Source organism: Canis lupus, chromosome 8 (assembly GCF_003254725.2).
Source record: "Canis lupus dingo isolate Sandy chromosome 8, ASM325472v2, whole genome shotgun sequence".
In the NCBI taxonomy this organism is placed as follows: domain Eukaryota; kingdom Metazoa; phylum Chordata; class Mammalia; order Carnivora; family Canidae; genus Canis; species Canis lupus.
In genome coordinates this window covers 61,822,701-61,846,269 of record NC_064250.1, presented here as the reverse complement: position 1 = coordinate 61,846,269, position 23,569 = coordinate 61,822,701, and the positions used below count along the sequence as shown (strand labels likewise).

Below are 23,569 nucleotides of genomic sequence, written 5' to 3'. Positions count from 1 at the left end.
TAAGTTCCATATATGAGTGAAATCATATGATATTTGTCTTCTCTGACTTATTTCACTTAGTGGAATACCCTCTAGTTCTATCCACATCATTGCAAATGATTTCATCTTTCTGATGGGTGAATAATATTCCATTTGTGTGTGTGTGTGTGTATATACACTGTGTGTGTGTGTGTGTGTGTGTGTGTGCTGCATCTTCTTTATCTATTCATGTATCAGTGGACATCTGTGCTCTTTCCATAGTTTGGCTACTGTGGACATTGCTGCTATAAACATTGGGGGGGAGGTGTCCCTTCGAATCACTATGTATTTATCACTTTGGATAAATACCCAATGGTGCAATTGCTGGGTCATAGAGAGTAGCTCTATTTTTAACTTTTTGAGAACCTCCCCACTGTTTTCCAGAGTGGCTGTACCAGTTCGCATTCCCACCAATAGTGTAAGAGGGTTCCCCTTTCTCCTCATCCTTGCCAACATCTGTTGTTTCCTGAGTTGTTAATTTTAGCCATTTTGACCAGTGTGAGATGGTATCTCATTGTGGTTTTGATTTGTATTTCCCTGATGCTGAGTGATGTTGAGCATTTTTTCATGTGTCTTTTGGCCATTGTATGTCTTCCTTGGAGAAATGTCTCTTCATGTCTTCTGCCCATATCTTGACTGGATTTTTTTTTTTAAGATTTTTTTTTATTTATCTGAGAGAGAGAGAGAGAGAGAGAGAGAGCACAAGCAGGGGGAGGGCCAAAGGGAGAAGGAGAAGCAGACTCCCCACTGAGCAGGGAGCCTGATGCTGGGTTCAATCTCAGGACCCTGAGATCATGATCTGAGCCGAAGGTGACCACTTAACCGACTGAGCCACCCAGATGCCTGTGGATTTTTTGTTTTTTGGGTGTTGAATTTGATGAGTTCTTTATAGATCTTGGATACTAGCCCTTAATCCAATGTGTCATTTGCAAATATCTTCTCCCATTCTGTAGGTTGCTTTTTAGTTTTATTGACTGTTTCCTTTGCTGTGCAAAAGTTTTTTATTTTGATGAAGTTCCAATAGTTAATTTTTGCTTTTGTTTCTCTTGCCTTTGGAGACATGTCTAGCAAGGAGTGGCTGTGGCTGAAGTGAAAGAGATTGCTGCCTCTGTTCTCTTCTAGGATTTTAATGGATTCCTGTCTCACATTTAGGTTTTTCATTCATTTTGAGTTTATTTTTGTGTAGGTGTAAGAAAGTGGTCCAGTTTCATTCTTCTGGATGTGGCTCTGCATGTGGCTGTCCAGTTTTCCCAACACCATTTGTTGAAGAAACTTTTTTCCATTGATATTCTTTCTTGCCTTGTTGAAGATTACTTGACCATAGAGTTGAGGGTCCATTTCTGGGTTCTGTATTCAGTTCCATTGATCTGTGTGTGTCTGTTTTTTTTTTTTTTTTTTTTTTTTTTAATGTGTCTGTTTTTGTGCCAGTACCACACTGTCTTGATGATCACAGCTTTGTGATATATCTTGAAGTCAGGCATTGTGATGCCTCCAGCTTTGATTTTCTTTTTCAACATTCCTTTGGCTAATTAGGGTCATGAATAAAAGAGGAGAAATAAAAAAAAAATAAAGAGGAGAAATAAAATCATAAATAAACAATGTATTTCAAAAGAAGCAATAAAAAGTTAAATGAGTATTGGGAAATGAATGAAAATGAAAACATATTTGTAGGATATTGCTAAAAGAGTACTTAGGGAAAAATTTGTGACTAAATGCTTATATTAGGGAAGAAAAAAGGTCTTAGATTTATACTTTTGTATCCACCGTAAGAAATGAGAAAAGGAAGAATAAATCAAATCCTGTGTATGCAGAAGAAAAGGAGTAATACAAATCAGAACAGAAATAAATAGAAAACAGGAAAATAATAGAGAAAAATTGGTGAAACCAAATCAATGAAATCAACAGATCTTTATTGAGAGTTTCAAGAAAAGTGATAAACCATTAGCCAGACTATTTCAGGATAAAAAGAGAGAATACAAGTTGCCTAAATCAGGAATGAGACAGATGCCATCATTAGAGATTCTATAGATATTAAAAAGATCAGGGAATATTATAAAAAACACTATGTCGATAAATTTGACAACTCAGAAGAAATGGACAAACTACTCAAAAGATAAAAACTACCAAAGTCACTTAAGAAGAAAGAGATCATCTGAACAGTCCCAGATCAAAGATATTAAATATATAGTTAAAAAGCTTCCCACAAAGAAAACTCTAGGTCCAGATGGCTTTCCTGGTAAATTCTACCAAAAATTTAAGAACAAAATAACAATTCCACACCAACTCCTCCTGAAAATTGAAGAGGAGGTAATATTTCTCAAGTCATTTTATGAAGTTAGCATTTACACAAATACCAAAACCATTACAGAAAAACTACAGACAGATATGCTTCATGCATGTAGATGAAACACATTTTAAGCAAAAATTTAACATTAGTCAAATCTGACAGCATAAAAAAGGTTAATATATCATGGTAATTGGGGTTTATCTCAGGAAAGGAAGTTTGTTTTAATATTTGAAGATCAGTCAGTGTAATTCACCAGTTGAAAAAACTACAAGAGAGACACCTGGGGACTCAGTTATGCATTTGCCTTCAGCTCAGGTCATGGTCCTGGGATCAAGCCCCAGATTGGGCTCCCTGCTCAGCGGGGAGCCAGCTTCTCCCTCTTCCTTTGTCCTCCACTGCCACTCATGCCTGCTCACTCTCTCTCAAATAAGTAAAATATTTTTTTAAAAAAAGAACGAAAAAAAGCCATATGGTTATCTCAATGAACAAAGAAAAAGGATTTGAGAAAATCCAGCATCCATTCTTGATATAAACTCAGAGCAGAGTTGATGTGTAAGAGCTTCTCCTTAACCTGATAAAGGGCATCTGTGAAATACTCACAGTTAACATCAAACTTAATGGTGGAAAGACTGAGTGCTTTCTTCGTAACAGAAATGAGATAAGGATGTCTGTCCTCACCATTACATTCAACATTGTGCTGGCGGTTCTTGTGTAATAAGGCATAAGGCAATACAGAGGAATAAAAGGCACCTGGATTAGAAAGGATGAAGCAAAACTGCCTGTATTTGCAAACATGATTGTCTTGTATACAAATTCTGAGAGAATCCACAAAAATGATGGGTGAACTAATAAATAAACTTAGCAAGGTTACAGAATTCAAGATCACTATTCAAGAATCTATTGTATTTTTTAAGGATTTACTTACTTATATTAGGTGGGGACGGGGAGAGGGAGAGACAGACTCTTCAGCAGATTCCACTCTGAGGGAGGAGCCTGGCACAGGACTCTATCCTATGACCCCGAAATCATGACCTGAGCCAAAATCAAGAGTTGGACACTTAACCTACTGAGCCACCCAGGGACCCCCAAAATCTATAGCAATGGACCAAAGAGAATTGAAATTAAAATAATACCGTTTGCAACACTATAGTAAATATGAAATACTTAAGGGTAAGTCTGAGAGAAAAGGTTTGCAATACATGTATACTGAAAACGACAAATCATTACCAAGAGATGTTAAAGACCTACATAAATGAAAGGGCGTGTTGTGATCTTGGGTCAGAAAGCTTGATATTGTTAAAATGCCAGTTCTCCCCAAATTGATCTATAAATTCAACATAATCTCAATCAAAATCCTAGCCAACTTAAAAATATATATATTGACAAGCAGATTTTATATAGAAGTGTAAAAGACTATGGTTAGCCAAGAAAACTGATAAATGAGAACACAATTGGAACACTAACACTACTTTCAGATTTATAAAAGTACAGTAGTCAAGAAAGGGTGATACTGGCATAAATATAGACAAATGGCTCCTTGGCACAGCATAGAGAATCCAGAAAAAGGCTCAAATGTAGATATGTCTATCTGATTTTTCACAAAACTGCAAAGGCAGATCTTTGATAAGTAGCACCGGCACACTTGGGTATCTATCTGTAAAGAAGTAAGCTTCGACCTCTACCTTGCAACATGTACAAAGTTATTTTAAAATGGATCATAGACCTTGATGTAAAATCTAACCCTATAAAAGTTTTATAAGAATATATAAGAAAAGAAACCTCAGGTTGAGCAAAGATTTCCTAGATATGAAGTTCAAAGGACAATTTAGAAGAGAAAATACTGATAAATCTGACTTCATCAAAATTTAAGATTTCTAGTCTTCAAAAGACATGTTAAGAGAATGACAAAACTTCATGGATGAGAGAAAATATTAGCAAATCACATATCTGATAGAAAAGTTGTATTCACAATATATAGAGAACTCTCAAAACTCAGTAATAAGAAAACAACCCAATGAAAATGGCTAAAAGGTCTTAATAGACATTTCACAAAAAAAGATATATGGGTAACAAAGAAGCACATGAAAAGATGGCCAGTATCATTAGTCATTACAGAAACGGCCATTAAACCACAATGAGATACCACTTTACACCCACTAGGATGGCTATTATCAAACTGACAATAATGAGTGTTGGCCAGCATATGCAGAAATTGGACCCCCCCCCCCCCCATAAATCGCTGGTGGGAATAGTAAGATGGTATTGCCACTTTGGAAAACAGGAAAACAGTTTGGTATTTCTTAAATAGTTAAAAATAAATGTATTATCTGACCTAATAATTCCACTTCTAAGTATATACCCATTAAAAGAGAATTAAAAACATATGTCCACACAAAAAATTATGCATGAATGCTCATGGCAGCATTATTCCTAATAGCCCCAAATTGGCAACAACCCAAATGTCCATTTCTGGCAAATGGGCAGATAAAATGCCATCTATCTGTATAGCAATAAAAAGAAATGGAATACTGCTGTAATTTGAATGCACACTGAAGACATTCTGCTAAATGAAAGAAACTCAACACAAAAGGCCACATATTATGTAGTTCTGTTTTTATGAAATGTCAGAAAAGGTAAATGTATAGAAATAGAAAGCAAATTAGTGGTTGCTTGAAGCAAGGGTGGGAATTGACTTCCTTGGCGTGGAAGGATCATTTGGGGACAATGGGAATGTTCTCCAACTACACTGTGTGTGGTTGCACAACTCTGAGTTTATTAAAAGTTGTTGAGGGGTGTGCTCAGAGCAGGGGGCCTGAAGAAATGGCCCCTCTGTTTACAACACACCCAACAGGAATCTGGGTTCATTGTGACAAGGGGCACAAAACCTGTGGCCTTCCTATGAACAAATACCCTACATGTGTCAAAAAATAAAATAAAGGTTGTTGAATTGTACCTAACCTAGTGAATTTTATGGCATATAAATTATCCCTCAGTAAAGCTATTTAAAATAAAATGGTGTACAGTAATCACGACAGCATAGTATTGGGGAAATGGGGAAAGAATAGACAAATAAATGAAAGGAACAGAACAGAGATGCCAGAAATATACCCAACTGATTTTTGACAAAGGTGTGAAGGCAATTCAATGGGGAAAAGATAGTTTCTTCCACAAATGGTGCTGGTGCAACTGGACATCCTCATGCAAAAGACAAAAATGTAGACACAAACCTTAGGCTTTTCACAAATGTTAACTCAGAATGGACTGTAGCCCTAAGTGTAAAATGCAAAACTGTAAAACTTCTAGAAGATAACATAGAAAATCTAGATGACCTTGGGTTTGGCACTGTAGTTTTATTTATTATTATTTTTAAAGATTTTATTTATTTATTCAGGAGAGACACAGAGAGAGAGAGAGAGACAGAGACACAGGCAGAGGGAGAAGCAGGCTCCATGCAGGGAGCCCGATGTGGGACTCGATCCCGGGACTCCAGGACCATGCCCTGGGCCGAAGGCAGGTGCAAAATCACTAAGCCACCCAGGAATCCCCAAGCAGTGTGGTTTCAGATACCATACCAAAATTGTTGTTCATGCCAGAAAAAACTGATAGTTTAGACAGTATTAAAACTAAAAACTGGGATGCCTGGGTGGCTCAGCGGTTGAGCATCTGCCTTCAGCCCGGGGCATGAACCTGGAGTCCCAGGATCCAGTCCCACATTGGGCTCCCCACAGAGAGCCTGCTTCTTTCTCCCTCTGCCTATGTCTCTGCCTCTCTCTTTCTCTGTGTCTCTCATGAATAAATAAATAAATCTTTAAAAAAACAAAACTAAAAACTTTCATTCTGTGAAAGGCACTGTTGAGAGAATGAAGACAAGTCATAGACTGGAAGGAAATATTTGCAGATATGTGATGAATGACCAGTATCCAAAATATACAAAGAACTCGTAAAACTCAACAATAAGAAAACAAACAGCCCTGTTGAAAAAAGGGCTAACGATCTGAGCAGACACTTCACCAAAGGAAGTATACTGATGGAAAATAAGCATCGGGGGATCCCTGGGTGGCTCAGCAGTTTAGCTCCTGCCTTCAGCCCAGGATGTTATCCTGGAGACCTGGGATCGAGTCCCACATCAGGTTCCCTGCATGGAGCCTGCTTCTCCCTCTGCCTGTGTCTCTGCCTCTCTCTCTCTGTGTCTCTCATGAATAAATAAATCTTAAAAAAAAAAAAAAAGCATTGTATGTCTTTAGGGATTACAACAACAGGGATACACTACCATACACCTATTAGAATGACTAAACTCAGGGTGCCTGGATGGCTAAGTCATGTAAGCATCTGTCTTCAGCTCAGGTCATGACCTTGGGGTCCTGGGATAGAGCCCTGAGTTGGGCTCCATGCTCAGTGGGGAGTCTGCTTCTCCCTCTTCCTTTCCCCCTCCTCTACTCCCGCTTGTGCTCTATCTCAAATAAATAAATAAATAAATAAATAAATAAATAAATAAATAAAATCTTTTTTTTTTTTTTTTTTTAAAAGAATGACTAAAATCCAAAAAACTGATTAACACGAAATGCTGACAAGGATGCTGAGCAACAGTAAGTCTCATTCCTTGCTGATGAGAATGCAAAATGGTTAACAGCCACTCTGGAAGACAGTTTGGCAGTGTCTTACAAAGCTAACTATAATATTGTTTCAAAGCTATTTGTTCTTTTTTTAAAGATTTCATTCATTCATTCATTCATTCATGAGAGACACACAGAGAGAAGCAGAGACACAGGCAGAGGGAGAAGCAGGCTCCATGCAGGGAGCCAGATGCGGGACTTGATCCTGGATCCCGGATCGTGCCCTGAGCTGAAGGCAGATAGATGCTCAACCGCTGAGCCACCCAGGTGTCCTGCTATTTGTAAACAAAGTATATTTATTTAGCTATTTATTACAGAGTCTCACTCATATTTAAGCATTTCAGTTGAAGGCTATGTTCACACAATAACCTGCCCATGAATGTTTATAGCAGCTTTATTCATGATTGCCAAAACTTGGAATCAATTGCCTTTCAATGGATTAATGAGTAAATGGGATATTATGTAGAAACAAAAAGAAGTGATCATGATCAGTCCACAAAAAGGTGTGCAGGGACCTTAAATGCTACGTGAAAGAAGTGAAAGAAGCCAGTCTGAAAAGGCTGGTACTGAAAACGCTGTGTGCTGCAGGATTACAAGTGTGTGACACCCTGGACAGGGCAAGACGGTAAAGACAGTGAAAAGATGAGTGGTGGGGCCAGGGGCTCAGGAGGAGGAAGGTAGGGATGAATTAGAGGGGCATGGGATGTTTTTAGGGCAGCAAATCTGTACAGTGCTGTAACGGTAGACATGACCTTATGAATTTGTTAAAACTTGTGAACGACAGAACACAGTGAACCCTGATGCAGTTTTAACTGTAGACTTTGGTATTAATAAAAAAAATTAAATAAGAACAAAAAAACCCATCATGATGAAATATTGACAAAATGTTTTGCTTGTTATATGCCAATGTTACCTCAATAACAGCTGTCAAAAAAATAAATAAAATAAAATATAAAATAATAAATAAAATAAAATAAAAATAAAATAAAATCTTCGAGCCATACCTTCTGCGATGGACTCATAATCTGTGAGCTCCCAGGCACGCTGCCTGCCGTTGCTGGCTCCTTGTGAACAGAAGTGATTTCTCCTCCTTTCTGTTTGTTACAGCTGTCTCTAGTGGATTTTTGCAGCCTGGAGGGACAAGCACTGTTTGATAAGAGCAGCTTGGAAGAGGCCATTCTCAAAATGATGGCACATGAAACTGTGGGTCATTTGCTGATGTGTCTGGCGCCCTGTCTGGAGTGGCATCCGCTCTGAGAGTTAGCAACCAAGTGGATGACTATTGTTTGGAAGGCCAAAGACTTGAGTTCAGATTCCTGTTGTGTCATGGGCTGGCTGCATGACTCGCCAGGTTTGGGGCGAGTCACTTGCGTTACTGTGGCTGATCTCAGCTTCTTGGTCTGTAAAATGAGTGGGTTCTCTGGGGGCATTTCTCTGGCTTCTTCCAGTTCCAGACCCCATTTCTGTCAGTATCAAACCCTATCCTGCGCCATTGCCTGGAGTGGAATGAGTGTCCCATGTGTGTATATATGTGTCCCAGGGCACTCACGGCAGCAGAGGCCCTCCTGTGTGGAGGCACCAGCCCCCCTCCCTGCAGTGTGCCCTCTCTCTAACAGGTTGTGAGTGGAGCCCCGGGGCCTGCTGCTCCCGGCTGGTTGCCCAGAGCAGACCTACAGGTTGGTGGTCATTCAGGCACCAGCTGCTCCTCCCAACACTGGTTGTTTTGTTTTGTTTCGTTTTTTAGCCCTTTGTGCTTTCATACATCCCGGCCCTGAGCTCTCTCTTGGCAAGGAGGATCTCCATCTCCAAAGAAATGCCCACAAAGCAGTTCTGGTATTTTCTTAGCCCATAACTGATCTCTGGTCTGTGGTGCTATGGTGACTGCAAAACTCTGAAGCTCCGGAGATACTAGGAAGATTTTCCTAGTAACTGAGACTCCCAAGATCGTTTAATATCATGTTTATGTTCAATCAGTTAAGTGGACCTTTTGGGATAGAAGATATTCCTTAGCTAGTATTGTGCTGTGAGCCTAGCTTTGCTTTACTCCAAGGACCTTGCAATGTCCTTGGATGAGAAGCTCTGTGACATCTGAATGGGATCATGGTATAGTACCTGATCAGATTCTCCACCTGGATACTAAGGTCAAATGTTCTCAGTGAGGGAGGGTAGAAGGCAGAGCATTTGCTTCTTCGGACAGTTGGTGCCATTCTCGTGCCATCTTCTGGCCCTCTAGAGTGATGTTGAAAAACTAAGCTCCACGAAAAACAACTCAACCAGGTTTTGTATTTTTTTTTTTTTTTTAAGGACTTTGTTTAGAGAAGTTGCCTGTTTCCTCTTCTACCAGTAACCTCCACGTGGACCGGGAACAGGATGTCATCACCTGTTATGAGAAAGCAGGGGACATTGCTCTCCTCTACCTCCAAGAGATAGAAAGGGTAAGTGAGGACCGTGTGTTCGTTCCAGTTGATAATTTTTAAAAATTTCCAGTCCGACTCTAGAGAACTGTGCTCATCCTCTGGAAAACCTTCAGCACATCTGCCTCTGGATGCAAAGCTTTACTTATGTTCTTCAGTGCAAAGGAGCTGGTGGTGATTGTAGCACCTCGGGAAAAGCGTTTGGGAAGCGTTTTAACATCCCCAGAGCAGAAATGACAGTGCGCCCCGGAGCTGGTTAGTCATTCACGTTCTCCTGTGCAAAGTAGGTTGAGCTCCATTTGTACTTGTCTGGACAATATGCCAACATGATGTGCATCTGGGGTTTGGGAGGCTTTACCTCAGTAGCTACATGGAAAGGCTGCTGGGGACTCCTGGCTGACCGACTTGGAGCAGGTGTGGATCCCCTGAGATCTTCAGGGAGGGTTTACTGCCAGCAGTCAGCAGTCACCTGTGGTGGAACCAGCAGCTGACAAGGGGGCCACCGGAGCAGGAGGCCCTGAGTTCACACCCTTGGGCAGAGGAGGTTAGAGGCCCCATCAGGCACACCAGCCAGGTTTGCACAACTTGTCCATTTGGAAGGATCGCTGGCTTTTGGCTTTGCTCTTTACTGTTCCTTCATGCTCTGCCTCAATTTCACCATCTATAAAAGGAGCATAATAGCTTCTACTTCATTTCTGGTAGGGACTGTAAAAGATCCTGTAAATAAAGGGATTTTTTCCCGCATCCCGTCCCGACGCAGAAATATACTGGATTCTTCGTAAATGTCACTTACTTTTGCTGATAACAATGGGCTCCAGCCATCTCTGCCCATGGCAGAGTTTCCTGGCATTCGAACCAAGGCTTGACATTAATATTTTCCCCTTCACACCCAGAGATGTGTTCTGTGAGGTTATTTAAAATGACTAGAAATCCCGTGAAACTGAAAATGACTCGTGTGGTTTCCCATCAATTTTTGGATGCTCTCTGTCCCTAAGGATCAGAATGGGGGAGGCTGCCGAAGTCTGGTTAGCTTTGTTTTGCTGTAAGTGTACAGACGGAAGTGATTTTGTTTTCGTAAGTCTTCTAGCGTGCTGATGTGTGTGACGAGGATCAGAGTTTCTGTGTAACGGGCCAGGAGTGCAGATGAGAGCCACAGAGAAGACTAGGGAGGAATAATGGGACTAGCTTTGGACCTGGGTGGCACCAGCATGGGTTATAAATCACGGGTCGTGACAGCTAGGAATTCAGGAAGATACCTGACCATCTTGCCAAAATGTCCTATCGGAAGGCTTCTATGAGAAAGGGAAGTTTTGGTTATTCATAATTTATGGTATGATCTTTAGAAAAATGATCACGCAGCCTGCTTTCAGAATCCACATTGTCTTCACTGTGTGCGTCTTTGGTGGCCAGCACTTGAAAGTGGAGACGTCTGCTTAGCGCAGCCAACCTGTTGTCGCTGCACCCACAGCCCTTGCCATGTAGGGACCCTTGCTTTGTACCTTACTGTCCACCAGTTGTCCAGCCCTGTCATCTTGGCATCTCCTGGCTGGCAGAGAGGAGGTGCATCTGTTACACGGGTCTTTAATGACTTGGGGATTGGCAGGCCTGTGTGTACTTGCCGTTGTGCTCACATAGAGCCACCTATTCACTGTTGGTTCTTTGGTCAGACTGTTATATCACGGCATTTTAAAAAATGCTATAATCACAGCATTTAAAAAAATTTTATTTATTTATTTGAGAGAGAGAGAGTGTGTGAGGAGGAGGGGCAGAAGGAGAGGGAGAGAATCTCAAGCACACTTCACGCTGAACATGGAGCCCAACATGGGGCTCGATCCTGCTGCCCTGAGATCACAACCTGAGACAAAGCCAAGGGTTGGATGCTTAACTGACTGTGCCACCCAGGTGCCCCTAATCATAGGACTTAAAAGAGATTTTTGCATGCGTTTTTGGGGAGACAAGGGTCAGAGGATATCAGATTGGAAGATGAAACAGAGGCCCAGACAGAGAGGATGCACAGAAGTCAGGGCTGAAGCTAGGACTAGAACTCTGCCGACACTCATTTCAGGGCTCACTCATGTCATTACCTTGAACCCTGCACACAGGCACACGCTGTGTCATTCCTCATACCCTTACCTGCACGAAGGGCTCAGTAAGTGTTCAGCCAAGCCAGCCCTAGTGCTGGGTAGCGTGGGGAAGCTGCCTCAGCTTGGGGTGCAATCTTAGCAGTCAAAGGTGATGTTCACCTTTCTGGCTCTGATTTTCCAGCATGACTTTTCCTTTATGGGAAGCCGCTTGAGGCCTCAGCAAGCTGGGATATTAGTACCAGGAGAGACTGAGCGAACCAAATGCCTGTTTGACTGTAGTAAGTGCTCAAGAAACCATTTGTGGATTGATGGGAAGTCTAGGGGGAAAGCGGTCTTCCTTAAGTGACTGCGGAGAATGGTGGATGTTCAAGGTCTTTAAAGGGCAAGGTGGGGGTGCTATGCAGAAGATACCTGCCTGGACTTTTTTTTTTTTTTTTTAATTTTGAACTTAAATAGACTTTTAAGAATTATGCTAAATTGAAAACAGAAATGTTAGGGAAATAGAATCTGAATCTGTTGGGGAAATCTGAATAGAATCTGTTAGGGAAATAGGCAGGCTGGGACAAGCCTAGCTAAATAGTGCTTTGTTTTTCTGGGTCTATAGGCCTTGACTGTAGAAAGCCCCACACGCTCTGTTCCTGTTTTGGTTCTGCTGAGCACAGGCCATGGGTTTCAGTGGTTTCCCTCCATTTCCCAGCTATTCCATAGTGAAGAAAATTCTGTTGGCCAGGACCTTTTGACATTTTACTTATAAGTGTTGGTTCTTAACTTCATTCACTAGCAAGAAAAAATTGGGGAAGAACTTTTGGGGACAGATTGGGGTGTCATGGTCAATATCTTTTCATGATCTGAAGCCCCCAAATCATGTATCTGAGGCAGCCAGATTCTCTGAATAGGGGAAGTGTTTGATGGGCAATAACTCTTCAGGAGGCAGGCGGCCATGGCTGCCCCTCGAGGCAGCTAACTTGAGCTGTGAGATGGAACAGAGCACAGTGGTAAAGTGATGGTCAGTGCTGGGATCCTGGATTTGCCACCTCTGAGCTGTGGGACTTTGGGCAAGTTACTCAACCTCTCTGTGCCACCCCAGGATCCTCATATGTAACATAGCTATAAGGCTATGGTGAGGGAAAGTGGGTTAACTCAGTACTTCCTAGTGTGTGATTAGCAACAGTTATATGGTCTGTATCTGTGTCACCTGGCAGTATACTCTTTACTAATCTTAGAAGATTTCAGATCAATAAAAATCTGGAATACTCTAAACATGCTGTTTTATTAAAAATGTCAAATAAGTTTTTATAAAGATTTTATTTATTTATTTGAGAGAGAGAGAGTGAGTGAGAGAAGGCACAAGTAGGGGGGAGAGGAAGAGGGAGAAACAGACCCCCAGCTGAGCAGGAAGCCTGACCTAGGACTTGATCCAAGACCCTGGGATCATGACCAGAGCCAAAGGCAGACTTTGACCAACGGAGCCACTTCACGCACCCAGAATGTTAAATAATTTCTAACAGAATATTTATGGAGTAATTTTTCTCAGGAGGACTTGGTTCTCCCTTTCCTGTACAGAAGATAATGGGGACAGCAGCTTGCCTGGAGTCCTGGTATCATATCTAGGTCCTGGACTTGTGTTTGCCTCTGACTGTTGGGCCTTGGTCCATTCGTGTGTTTCTGTGTGCTTCAGCTTTCCATTTTCATGTTGGGGCTCACACCACCTGATTTGTCTGGAACTAAAGAGCCAGCGAGCCACCAGGGTTCCTCACGTGGCATGGGACATTTCCACATGTCCTTGTCCCCCCAACCCCTTGTCCAAAGGTGGAGGCAGGGCCAAAGAAAACTGAATACACAAAAGCAGGGCGATGAAATATTTGTTTAGTGCTGTCCTTGTTATATTAGGGTTATGGGAGTCACCTAATTTTCTCTGATAGTTTGTTCTCTGAAGGGGAATAAGAGATACTTCTAAAATTGTGCATATACCATGATTTAATCAAAAAATTGAATTAGAACAGATAGAATTAGAAATGACAGAGGCTGTCCTTGATTTGTTTATCTTCAGATGGTGGCAGTGTGCCAACAGTAAATAAAGTTACCTGCCCCACGAGGAGCTTCTCGTGGTGCCATGATAGGAATAAAGATGACTTCACTTTTGAATATCATAATATGAGCCCTGCTTTTGGCAAATGAAATCATCCTGTCTCTGTCCTTTGCAGGCATCAGCCAACCAGCTGGTTAGGGCTTTCTTGAGCAGACGCCGTGCCAGGGTGGAACTTTACCTTCTGCCGACAGTTCACTTCTTCACACCCTATTTTAGAAAAGAAGTTAATGCTAAGTTGTGGGATCCCCGCAGACTTTTTATGGGCGGCCTTAGCGCTCAGGTTTTGAGGAGACACAGCTGGTCCCCGTGTGTTGCTGGACGCCCCCCGGAATTCCTCTGTGGCCATCAGAGAGGGGCTCCCTGGTCAGCAAGGCCGGGCCCTGCCTGTGTTACCTCCTCACTAGAGGACAAGCTTGCAGTCACAGGGCCGAGGTGCTGGACACCTAGGTGGACTAGATGATGTCTCAGGAGAAGGACTCAGTGCTGCCCATGGGAGAGGCAGGGTGTGACTCTGGGAGTCCACACAGCCATGCTTTTAGCTGTAAAATGGAAGACAAAAAAAAAAAAAAAATTCTTCCTTCTCATCCCCTCTCCCTTCCTTCTCATCCCCCCTCCCTTCCCCAGCTCCCCACTGGAGCCAGAGCAGCAGGGAACTGTTCATTCTTCCCAAGCTGCTTCCTTAAAACATCAGGAGACTGCCCAGCCAGCCACTAAATGTGCTCTGACCCAGGCCTGCCGTCTGCCGACTGCACGCACTTAAAAGCTGAGTTAGAAAAGTCTGGAAGCCAGAGAAGAACAGTAGCTTATTTTAATTTTCGCACATTCTCGTTCAGTCTTGGCCCTCGTACCATTACGGCGTTATGGAGCTCTGTGTCCGTGTTCTTTCACTCACCATCATGTCAGAAGCCTGCCGTGTTTTCATGGAGAGGTGGCTGGCCTCTGCTGGTTGGGACCCCCCGCTGGGCTCCCTGCGGGTGGCGCCCTCCTGGCCTGCCTTGTTTCCCAAGGGTGGGTTCCCACACCTGGACATATTTTTGACATCCCCATTAACTACATATTATGTCTCATTTGCTTTCCGCAAGGCCTCCTGACATCTCCTCCCTTTGGCAGTTCGGGAGGATAGTGGTTGCTTTGTGCTCCCGACGGGGTTGCTATCCTGCCGAAGTCATTTTTGCTGGGCTGCCAGGTGGAATGGTCCCTTGCTTGAGGTTTGAGTTTGCAGTTCTTTGTCAGTCAGGTTGAAGTTTTTCCCATCTATTCGCTTATGGGTTATGTTTCACTTCTTTTTTGGATTACAGCATAATAGAGCTAGAATTCACATCCCATCTCATTCACCCATTTAAAGTATACAATTCAGTACTTTTTAATATATTTAGAGTCATGAAACTATCACCAGTATTTAACTCTGGACCATTTTTGTTGCCCCAAAAAGAAACCCTGTACCTACTAGCACTCACTCCCCATTTACCCCTGATCTCCCCTAGTCTGAATGGGTTTGTATATTCTAGACATTTCATACAAATAAAATCCCACAAATGTGGTCTTTTATGGCTGGCTTCTTTGGCACGTGCCAGGGCTTCATTTCTTTTTACTGACAAATAATATGCCATTTTATGGATGTACTGCACTGGGTTTATCCATTCATCATTTATCATTTATCATTTATCATTTGGGTTGCTTCTACTTTTGGGCCATTATAGTAATGCTTCTACGAATGTTCGCATACCTGATTCTGTGTGGGCAATGTTTTCATTTTTTCTTGGGTATATACCTAGGAGTGGAATTGCTGGGTCATATGGTAACTTTATGTTTAACCTAATTATATCCCTTTTGTTTCTGTGTATACTTTCTGTCCAGTTTTTGGGTGAAATCTTTTTCTGATAATTTGAATAAAGCCTATATCACAAATATGTTAACCCTTTAATCATATTTGCTCTAAATATTTTCTCAGTAAATTTCCATTTTTAAGTTGCTCATAAATTTAAAAATCTGTATATAGTTGAATCTGATTTTCTTCAGTCACATTTATTTCATTGTTTTAAAGCTGAAATATTGGGATAAGCTCCCTCTAGTATTTAAAAATTTTTCAGTCCTTTTTCATATTTTCAAAAACAACTTTTAATTTCCAAATGTTCTCAGGATTTATTTTGTTGTGTGATATTAGATATGACTCTAATGTTTTTCTCAAATTTTGCTACCACTTTAAGGTGATCTTATCTCTATTTTTTTCATATTTGCTGTTATATATTTCAAGTCATTCAATAAAATTTTAGATACAACAGTAATTTCTGGCTTTTGTATTTTGTTCTGCTAATCTTATATCACACCAGTATGACATCATTCAATAACTACTTTATCATGGGTTTTAACATCTGAAAGGATTGTTAACTACATATTACTCCTATTTTTCAGAATATCCCTTATTCTTTTCTGATGATACTTCTAGGTCAATTTTAGAATAATTTTGTTGAGTTCTAGAAAAATCCTGTTAGGATTGGTTGGATTTTTATGAACCCTATATATAATTCGGAGAATTCTATTTAGTCTTCACTCATCCATGACCATGATATCTCTTGCCATTTTACAATACTTTGTTTCAGAGATTTTAGTAGGTCTATTTTATTCCCACATCTTTTCTGTTTGTATTGCTTTGTGAATAGGATCGTTATTTTTTTTTCATATATTTTCCCATATAGCAATGCTTTTGAATTTTTTAATCCGCTTACACAAATATTGAGTGCTTTCTATGTTCTACAGTGTGCTTAACACCGGGAGCACTGTAGTCAATAAGCCTCAGAGCCTGTCCTTAGGAAACATATGATCTCATGAGGACCCAAGTCCATAGCCAGTGTGGGCAGTGCTTTGGCGGGAACCTCTCAGAGGATTCTGTAAGCCCAGAGAAGGGTCTTGGGGGACCAGCGTGCTAGTGCAGGGATGGCTTCTAAAAGAGAGGACCCTTGAACTGAATTTTGAATTTCTCTCGTACCCTATCTCCAGGTTTTTTTCCCTTATCTCCAGGTTTTCTAAACAATATTAAAAAATAAAAGTGGTAGAAAATGTCATTATTTTGTTCCTACTTGAAGGTAACTCTTTAATATATCTCCATTAAGGATTATAATGTTTATATGCTCACTAAGTTTCCCACTTACAATTCATAACAATAGTGTCAGGTATATATTACTATCCCCATTACACAGATGAGGATAGTGAAAGTCTGAGAGATTGAAAGAATTGTCTTAAGTCCACAAGTAGTGAGGAGTATTAGAACCTGACCTTGAACCTGGGTCTTTTTATTTTTTATTATTTTTTTTAATTTTAGAGAGAGAGAGAAAGAGAGCATGAGTGGAGTGAGGGGACAGAGGGAGAGGGAGAATCCTAAGTAGACTCCATGCTGAGCATGGAGCCTGATGCAGGGCTCGATCCCAGGACCCTGAGATCATGACCTGAGCCAAAATCAAGAGTCAGATGCTTAACTGACTGAGCCACCCAGATGCCCCTAAACCTGGGAGTTTTGACCTAAAGTCTTTGACCTCTGCCTCCTTGCTATCATGCTTCCTTAGTCATTAAGTGTATGCTATTGCCAAAGCAGGCTGCACTTGTTAAGGATGCTTGTTGGCAGTCCTCTTGCAGGGAAGTGTTTATCCTCAGAACAAGTGGCTTCGCCACTGCCAAACAATACTCCTGCCCAGGCCCATGTGTTAGAGATGTGAAGAAGGGATGAAATCCAAGGTGCTTAGACTGAAGGGTAAACCCTGAGCCGAGCTATTCTGTCTCCCTCCCCCCTTGTGTCTTTCCCATTCTTCCCATTTGTAACCTAAACCCTCATCCTAGGAGCTCTGACTTCTAGTCTTTTGGACTTTGTTTTGCAAGTAAACGAAGACTGATGGGACAAGGGGAAGGAGCTGGACTACAGAGTCTGGGGGACCTGAGTTTTCAGCACCAACTCTAACACTTGCCAGCCATGCAATTTGGGCAACCCACACAGTGGAACAAAGCCTCGCTTCCTTCTATAGTGAAGAGGGGGTAGTAGTGTGTATCTCTTTTTGGGGAGGAGTAAATGAGAGAGCCTGTGTACCTACATAGTACCTAGTGCACAGTAGGTTACTATCTTACTGCTTTTTTTCTGCATTTCTGATTGGTCTTGCAAATTCACTCATTCATTCATTATGTATTTCATTCATTTATTATATATATTCAATGCTTACCCTGTACCAAACACTGCCGTAGACACTGAACATATTAGTAAATGAAATAGATGTGGCCTGACTTTGTGTAAGTTTCTGCACCACAGAGGGAGACAGCCAATAATCAAGTAAAAAAATATACTAATAAGTGCAGTGAAGGATTAGGATAGGCTGCTTGCTGTGAGAGGGAATAACAGAGGCAGGCCTACATGATGTTAGGTAGCCAGAGAAGGCCTTCCAACAAGGTGATAATCAAGGTGATGCCTGAAGGGTGAGGAAGATCACAAGGGCAACATGACCCAGACTGTGTTATAGAAAGTGATTCAGGCTGCTTGTAGAAAGTGGGAAAGAAAAGGAACAGGAGGTGACATGGAGACTCTATTTAGGAGGCTATTGTGGAAATCTTATAAGAAGTGATTACCTTCCATGAAGGTAATGGTTGTAGAAATAGAATAGATTACAGACATACTTGAGAAATAATTAGGAGGGATGTGGTAATAAATTTGAGAGTGTTAGGGTATCAAGCCTTGCTACAACCCCTCTTCCTTTCCCCGCCCCAGTGTCTGATTTGGGCAGCTGGGTGGATGATGTTATTTATTAAGATAACTAGAGATTTATATTTTAGGGTTAATCTGGACTTCTAGGAGCTTTAATCATGCTCAGAGTTTTCCTGGAAGTGGAAGTTAGGTGGTTCTTGTCCCAGAAGGCATTCTGGGAGTTAGGAGGGAGGTGCCCAAAAAGGACCCCCTGAGGATGAACTTCATCCCTGAGCTCCAGCTATATAGACTCTTTCTGAGACTGAAGCTGGACCAGGAAAATCCAAGAATTTCCCCCTCCCACCACCAGCCATGTAACAAACACAGTACCAACTAATGCATAATGGCAGAATGCCATGGGGAAAGGGCCATGAAATTGGAGGGAAATCCCCTCTGTAGTGCAAGCCTACAAGGACTGCTGAAAATAGGATGGAACAGAAACACTGAGAAAAACCCTCTGTCATCCCAGGTCCCACAGTAAGCACAAGTTGGTAGCCCACTGCTTGAGGAATTTGAAGTCTGTGGTGCATTGAAGGTATCTCTAGAAACAACAAAACCCAGCCCAACTTCAACTACTGACTAGATTGACTCAAGTTCCCCACATTTGTTGCCTTATAGATGAAAAAGAGTGCCCATTTTCAGGTATAAATATTTACCTCAGTCTATTTCTCCACACACAATCTTCAACATTGAATTTAAAAATATGAGATATACACAAATACACACAGAAACAGGAATAAGCAAACTATTGTAAAGAACAGTAAACAGAACCAAACTTAAAAATGACCAAGGTGTTGGAACTATCAGATAGGAACTTAAAAATGTCAATGAATAATATGTCAGAGGATATTGTGGAAAAGGCATACAACATACATAAAAAGATGGGAATTGCAACAGAGAGATGGAAACTATGAAAATATAAAATTGAAATCCTAGAAATAATAAAATATAAGATATGAAGAAAATTTTTTAAAAGATTTTATTTTAGGGGCACCTGGATGACTCAGTCAATTAAGTGTCCCACTTTTGGTTTTGGCTGAGGTCTTGATCTTATGGGTCTTGGGGTTAACCCCATGTCAGGACCACACTCAGCGGGGAGTCTGCTTGAAGATTCTCTTCTTCTGCCCCTTGCCCCACTCATACACATTCTCTCTCTCTCTCTCTCTTTCAAATAAGTAAGTAAATCTTTAAAAAAAAAAAAAAGATGTTATTTTTAAGTAATCTCTACCCTCAATATGGGACTCAAACTTACAACCCTGAGATCAAGAGTCACATTGTTCCCCAGGTGCCCTGAGATAAAGGAAGTTTTTGATGACATATTAGAATACTGGGCACAGCTAAGAAAAAAATCTTTTAGTTGAAGATAGGTTAATAGAGATGATTCAAATAGAAATACAAAAAGAACAAAAAGAGTGGGGAAAAAATCAAAACAGAGCATCCAAGACATACAGAAAAAATATGTATTTGGTGTCCCAAAAGTAGAGGAGAGAGAAACTGAAGCAAAAGAAAAATTTGAAAACAATTGAGAGTTTTTAAAAATTACTGAAATGCAGCAAACCATATATTCAAGAATCTCAGAACCCTAAGCAGGATAAATAAAAACATACATATAGACATATTATAGGTAAACTATTGAAAATCAAAGAATCTTGAAGGAAGCCAGAGAAGAAGAAACTTTAAAGACAGAAGAATAAAGCTAATAGTTAAAGCAGATTTGTCATTAGAAACAATGCAAGTGAGAAGATATCACAGAGATGCCTTTAAAGTAGTGGATGAAAAATTTCAAAACTCCTCTGAAGAAAAAAGACAAAGATTTTGTTTTTTATAGAACAAACAAAAATTGAAAGAACACATTACCAACAGACCTGTATAACAAGAAATGTTAAAGAAGTTCAAGCAGAAGAAAATACAGATACATACAATGAGAGGAAGATCATCATAAATGGTGACAACGAGCATGCATATAAAAGACTTTTTCTTATTTTTAATTTTTTAAAATTATAATTCATCACCTAAACCAACAATGCTAACAACATATTATGGAATATATAACATAGAAGTAAAATGTGTGACTACCATAACACAAAAGTTTAGGGAAGAAATGTAAGTATACTATTATATGGTGTTTATAATATTTATAAATTGATGTAATATTATTTGAACATACACTGTGATAAGCTAAAGAGCTATGTTGCATACTGTTGGGGGGCAGAGAGGAAAAAAAGAGCAGATGGACAGATAGACAAACATAATTAACTGTCATTAGTGAAAATGAAATGGAATCATCAATACAAAAAAAGAAGAGTGAGAGAGAAAAAAGGAACAAAGAACAGATGGGATGATTAAAAAAAAAAAAAAAGAGGGATCCCTGGGTGGCGCAGCGGTTTAGCGCCTGCCTTTGGCCCAGGGCGCGATCCTAGAGACCCGGGATCGAATCCCACGTTGGGCTCCCGGTGCATGGAGCCTGCTTCTCCCTCTGCCTGTGTCTCTGCCTCTCTCTCTGTGTGACTATCATAAATAAATAAAAATTAAAAAAAAAAAAAGAAACAGCAAGCAAGACGGTTCCAATCATGTCAATAGTTACATTAAATAACTATTTATTAAATAACCAAATAAATGGTCTGAACAGTTTCAAATTGGATGAAAATGCAAGGCCTAATATATGCTATCTATAAGAAAACCATTTAAAATTAATATATAGGTAGAAAAAATGTAAAATTATATACAATGAAAACAATTCATTAAAACAAAGCCACAGTGACTGTATTACATCAGAAAGTAGAATTTAGAACAAGGAATATTTACGGGAGATAAAGGGAGATGTTATGTAAGAAAAGTATCAATTAACAAGATATAATTCTAAAAGTGTATGTACCTAATGATAGAGCTTCTACAAGTCTAAAACAATATAACAATTTATAACTTTAAATGCATGTCTTAGGAAAATATTCAAATCAGTGGTCAAAATTTCCAATTCAAGAAACTAGAAAATGAAAAAATTAAAGCCAAAGCAAGCAAAAAGAAGTAAATAATAAAGATCAGAACATTAATCAGTGAAGTAGGAAGATAAACAGAGAAAATCAGTGAAACTAAAAAAGGATTCTTTGGAAAGATCCATAAAGTTTGTAAACTGTTAACAAGATTGAACAAGAATAAAAGAGAGAAGACATAAATTACCAACAACACCCAAGAAGAAGAGACAATTTTATAGATACGTAAACATTAAATGGCTGCGAGGGAAGGGTGCCTGGCTGGCTCAGTTGGTGGAGCAAGTGACTCTCGATTTCTAGGTTGTGAGCTTGAGCCCCATGTGTTGGGTGTAGATATTACTTTAAAAATAAAATCTTTTTTTTTAAAAAGAGATCATAAGGGAAAATTATGACCAACTTTATGCCAGTAAATGTGATCACTTAAAGAAAATGACAGATTCCCTGAAAGACACAAACTATTGAAGTTCAAAAAGGAATAAATAACCCAAATATTCCTGTGTCTATTAAAGAAATTAATTTTGTAGTTAAAAACCTTCCCATAAAGAAAACTACAGGTCAAGTTGACTTCACTGCTAAATTATACCAAATATTAAAGAAATGACAGCACTACTATAAAAACTTCCAGAATACAGAAAAGGAGGAAAATATTCCCTAACTCTTTTTATGAGATTGATATCCCTTATGAATATAGATGCAAATATCCTCAACAAAATACCAGGAAATGGAATCCAAAAACATATAGAAAGGATTATACACCATGACTGAGCACAATTTGTTTCAGGAATGCAAGGTTGACTTAATATTTGAAAATCAATTAATGTAATATATCAGTTGAATAAAATGCAAAACCTACATGATAGTGATAACTTCAGTCGATGTAGAGAAAGCCCATGACAAAATGCAGCACCCTTTCATGATAAAAACATTCAACACACTAGGAATGGAAGTTCCCATCTTCAACCTGATAGAAGGCACCTATGAAAAATCCATATTTAACAACATATATAATGGTGAAAGACGATTTTCCCCCCTAAGATCAGGAGCAAGACAAGGATGTTTGTTCTCACTACCTCTATTCAATATTGTAGTTTATGTTCTAGCCAATGCAATTAGGCAAGATAAAGAAATAAAAGGCATCTAGATTAAAAAGGGAGAAGTAAGTATCTATTTGCAGATGACATTATCTTGTATACAGGAGACCCTAAGTGATTCACACATACACACTCTATTTTAACTAGTAAAGGATTTCAGCAAAGTTATAGAATATAGGGTCAATATCAAAACATCACTCTTGGGGCAGCCCGGGTGGCTCAGTGGTTTAGCGCCGCACTCGGTCCAGGACCTGATCCTGGAGACCTGGGATCGAGTCCCACATCAGGCTCCCTTCATGGAGCCTGCTTCTCCCTCTGCCTGTGTCTTTGCCTGCCTCTCTCTCTCTCTCTCTTTCTCATAAATAAAATATTTTTTAAAAACCACTCTTATTTCTCTACATGAGCAATGAACAATCTGAAAATGAGATTAAGTAAACAATTCCATTTATAATAGCATCAAAAAGATTAAAATATGTGGGGATAATAAAAAAGTGCAAACCTTATACCCTGAAAACTACAAATCAGTGTTGAAAGAAATTAAATAAATGGGAAGACATCCTACTTCTATGGATCAAAAAACTTAATTTGTTAAGATGTATCTGTGTCTATATCATTATTCTCTCTCTCTCTCTCTACACACACACACACACACACACACACACACGTATAATAAATATAAGATCTGCTTTTATCTTTAGGACAAGTGCCCAGACCTTTAATGACTACCTATAGAAAAACCCCACATTTTTCTGAAATTGAGTGATTCCTTTGGTCACGTTTTAGTTTCTCTTGTTAAGTTTAATCGAAATTAAATGTAATGGTTCAGATTTAAAACTGTCGTACATAACAATCTCAATTTTCGTAAAATGATTTTTATCTTTTTTTCCTTGATTCATATGTTTAGAGGTACCTGGATTCTTGTTCAACATATGTTAACTGGCTATTTCTGTGTGGTAGAATTTCCAGACAATTTTAAAAGTTTCTTTCTGTGCTGTGGCGAATTGTTTTTGCTTTAAAGTAATTGTGGTGGGTTTTTGTTTTGTTTTGTTGTTTTTAAAACGATTCTTGAAAGCAAATGAAGGCTAATTTTTTAACGTTTAAGTGTTGGGCCTCCGAGGGGAGATGTCAAGGAAGCCGTTGCACATATGAGTCTAGTGTTCAGAGGGAAAGTCTGTGGCAAAGAGGATGACTCTGGGAGTTGGCAGCATGTGGACGATTTCTGAAGCTTGGAGGAATGGATGAGATCATCTTGAGAGAGACTTA

At 39.9% G+C, this 23,569-nt stretch overlaps 1 protein-coding gene and 1 non-coding gene across 9 annotated transcripts in view; both read left to right on the top strand.

Moving 5' to 3' along the window:
• TTC7B (tetratricopeptide repeat domain 7B) overlaps positions 1-23,569 on the top strand; it is a 250,993-nt gene that overhangs the window by 59,310 nt on the left and 168,114 nt on the right. For all 8 annotated transcript variants that reach the window (XM_049113415.1, XM_025443119.3, XM_025443121.3 and 5 more), the window contains one exon: positions 9,223-9,353. In XM_049113415.1, coding sequence (XP_048969372.1) covers positions 9,223-9,353 — 131 coding nt within the window. The remainder of the gene's footprint in view (positions 1-9,222; positions 9,354-23,569) is intronic.
• LOC112658204 (small nucleolar RNA SNORA11) lies at positions 5,095-5,224 on the top strand. Its single transcript, XR_003135597.1, has one exon. It is a non-coding gene; the product is annotated as a small nucleolar RNA SNORA11 (small nucleolar RNA).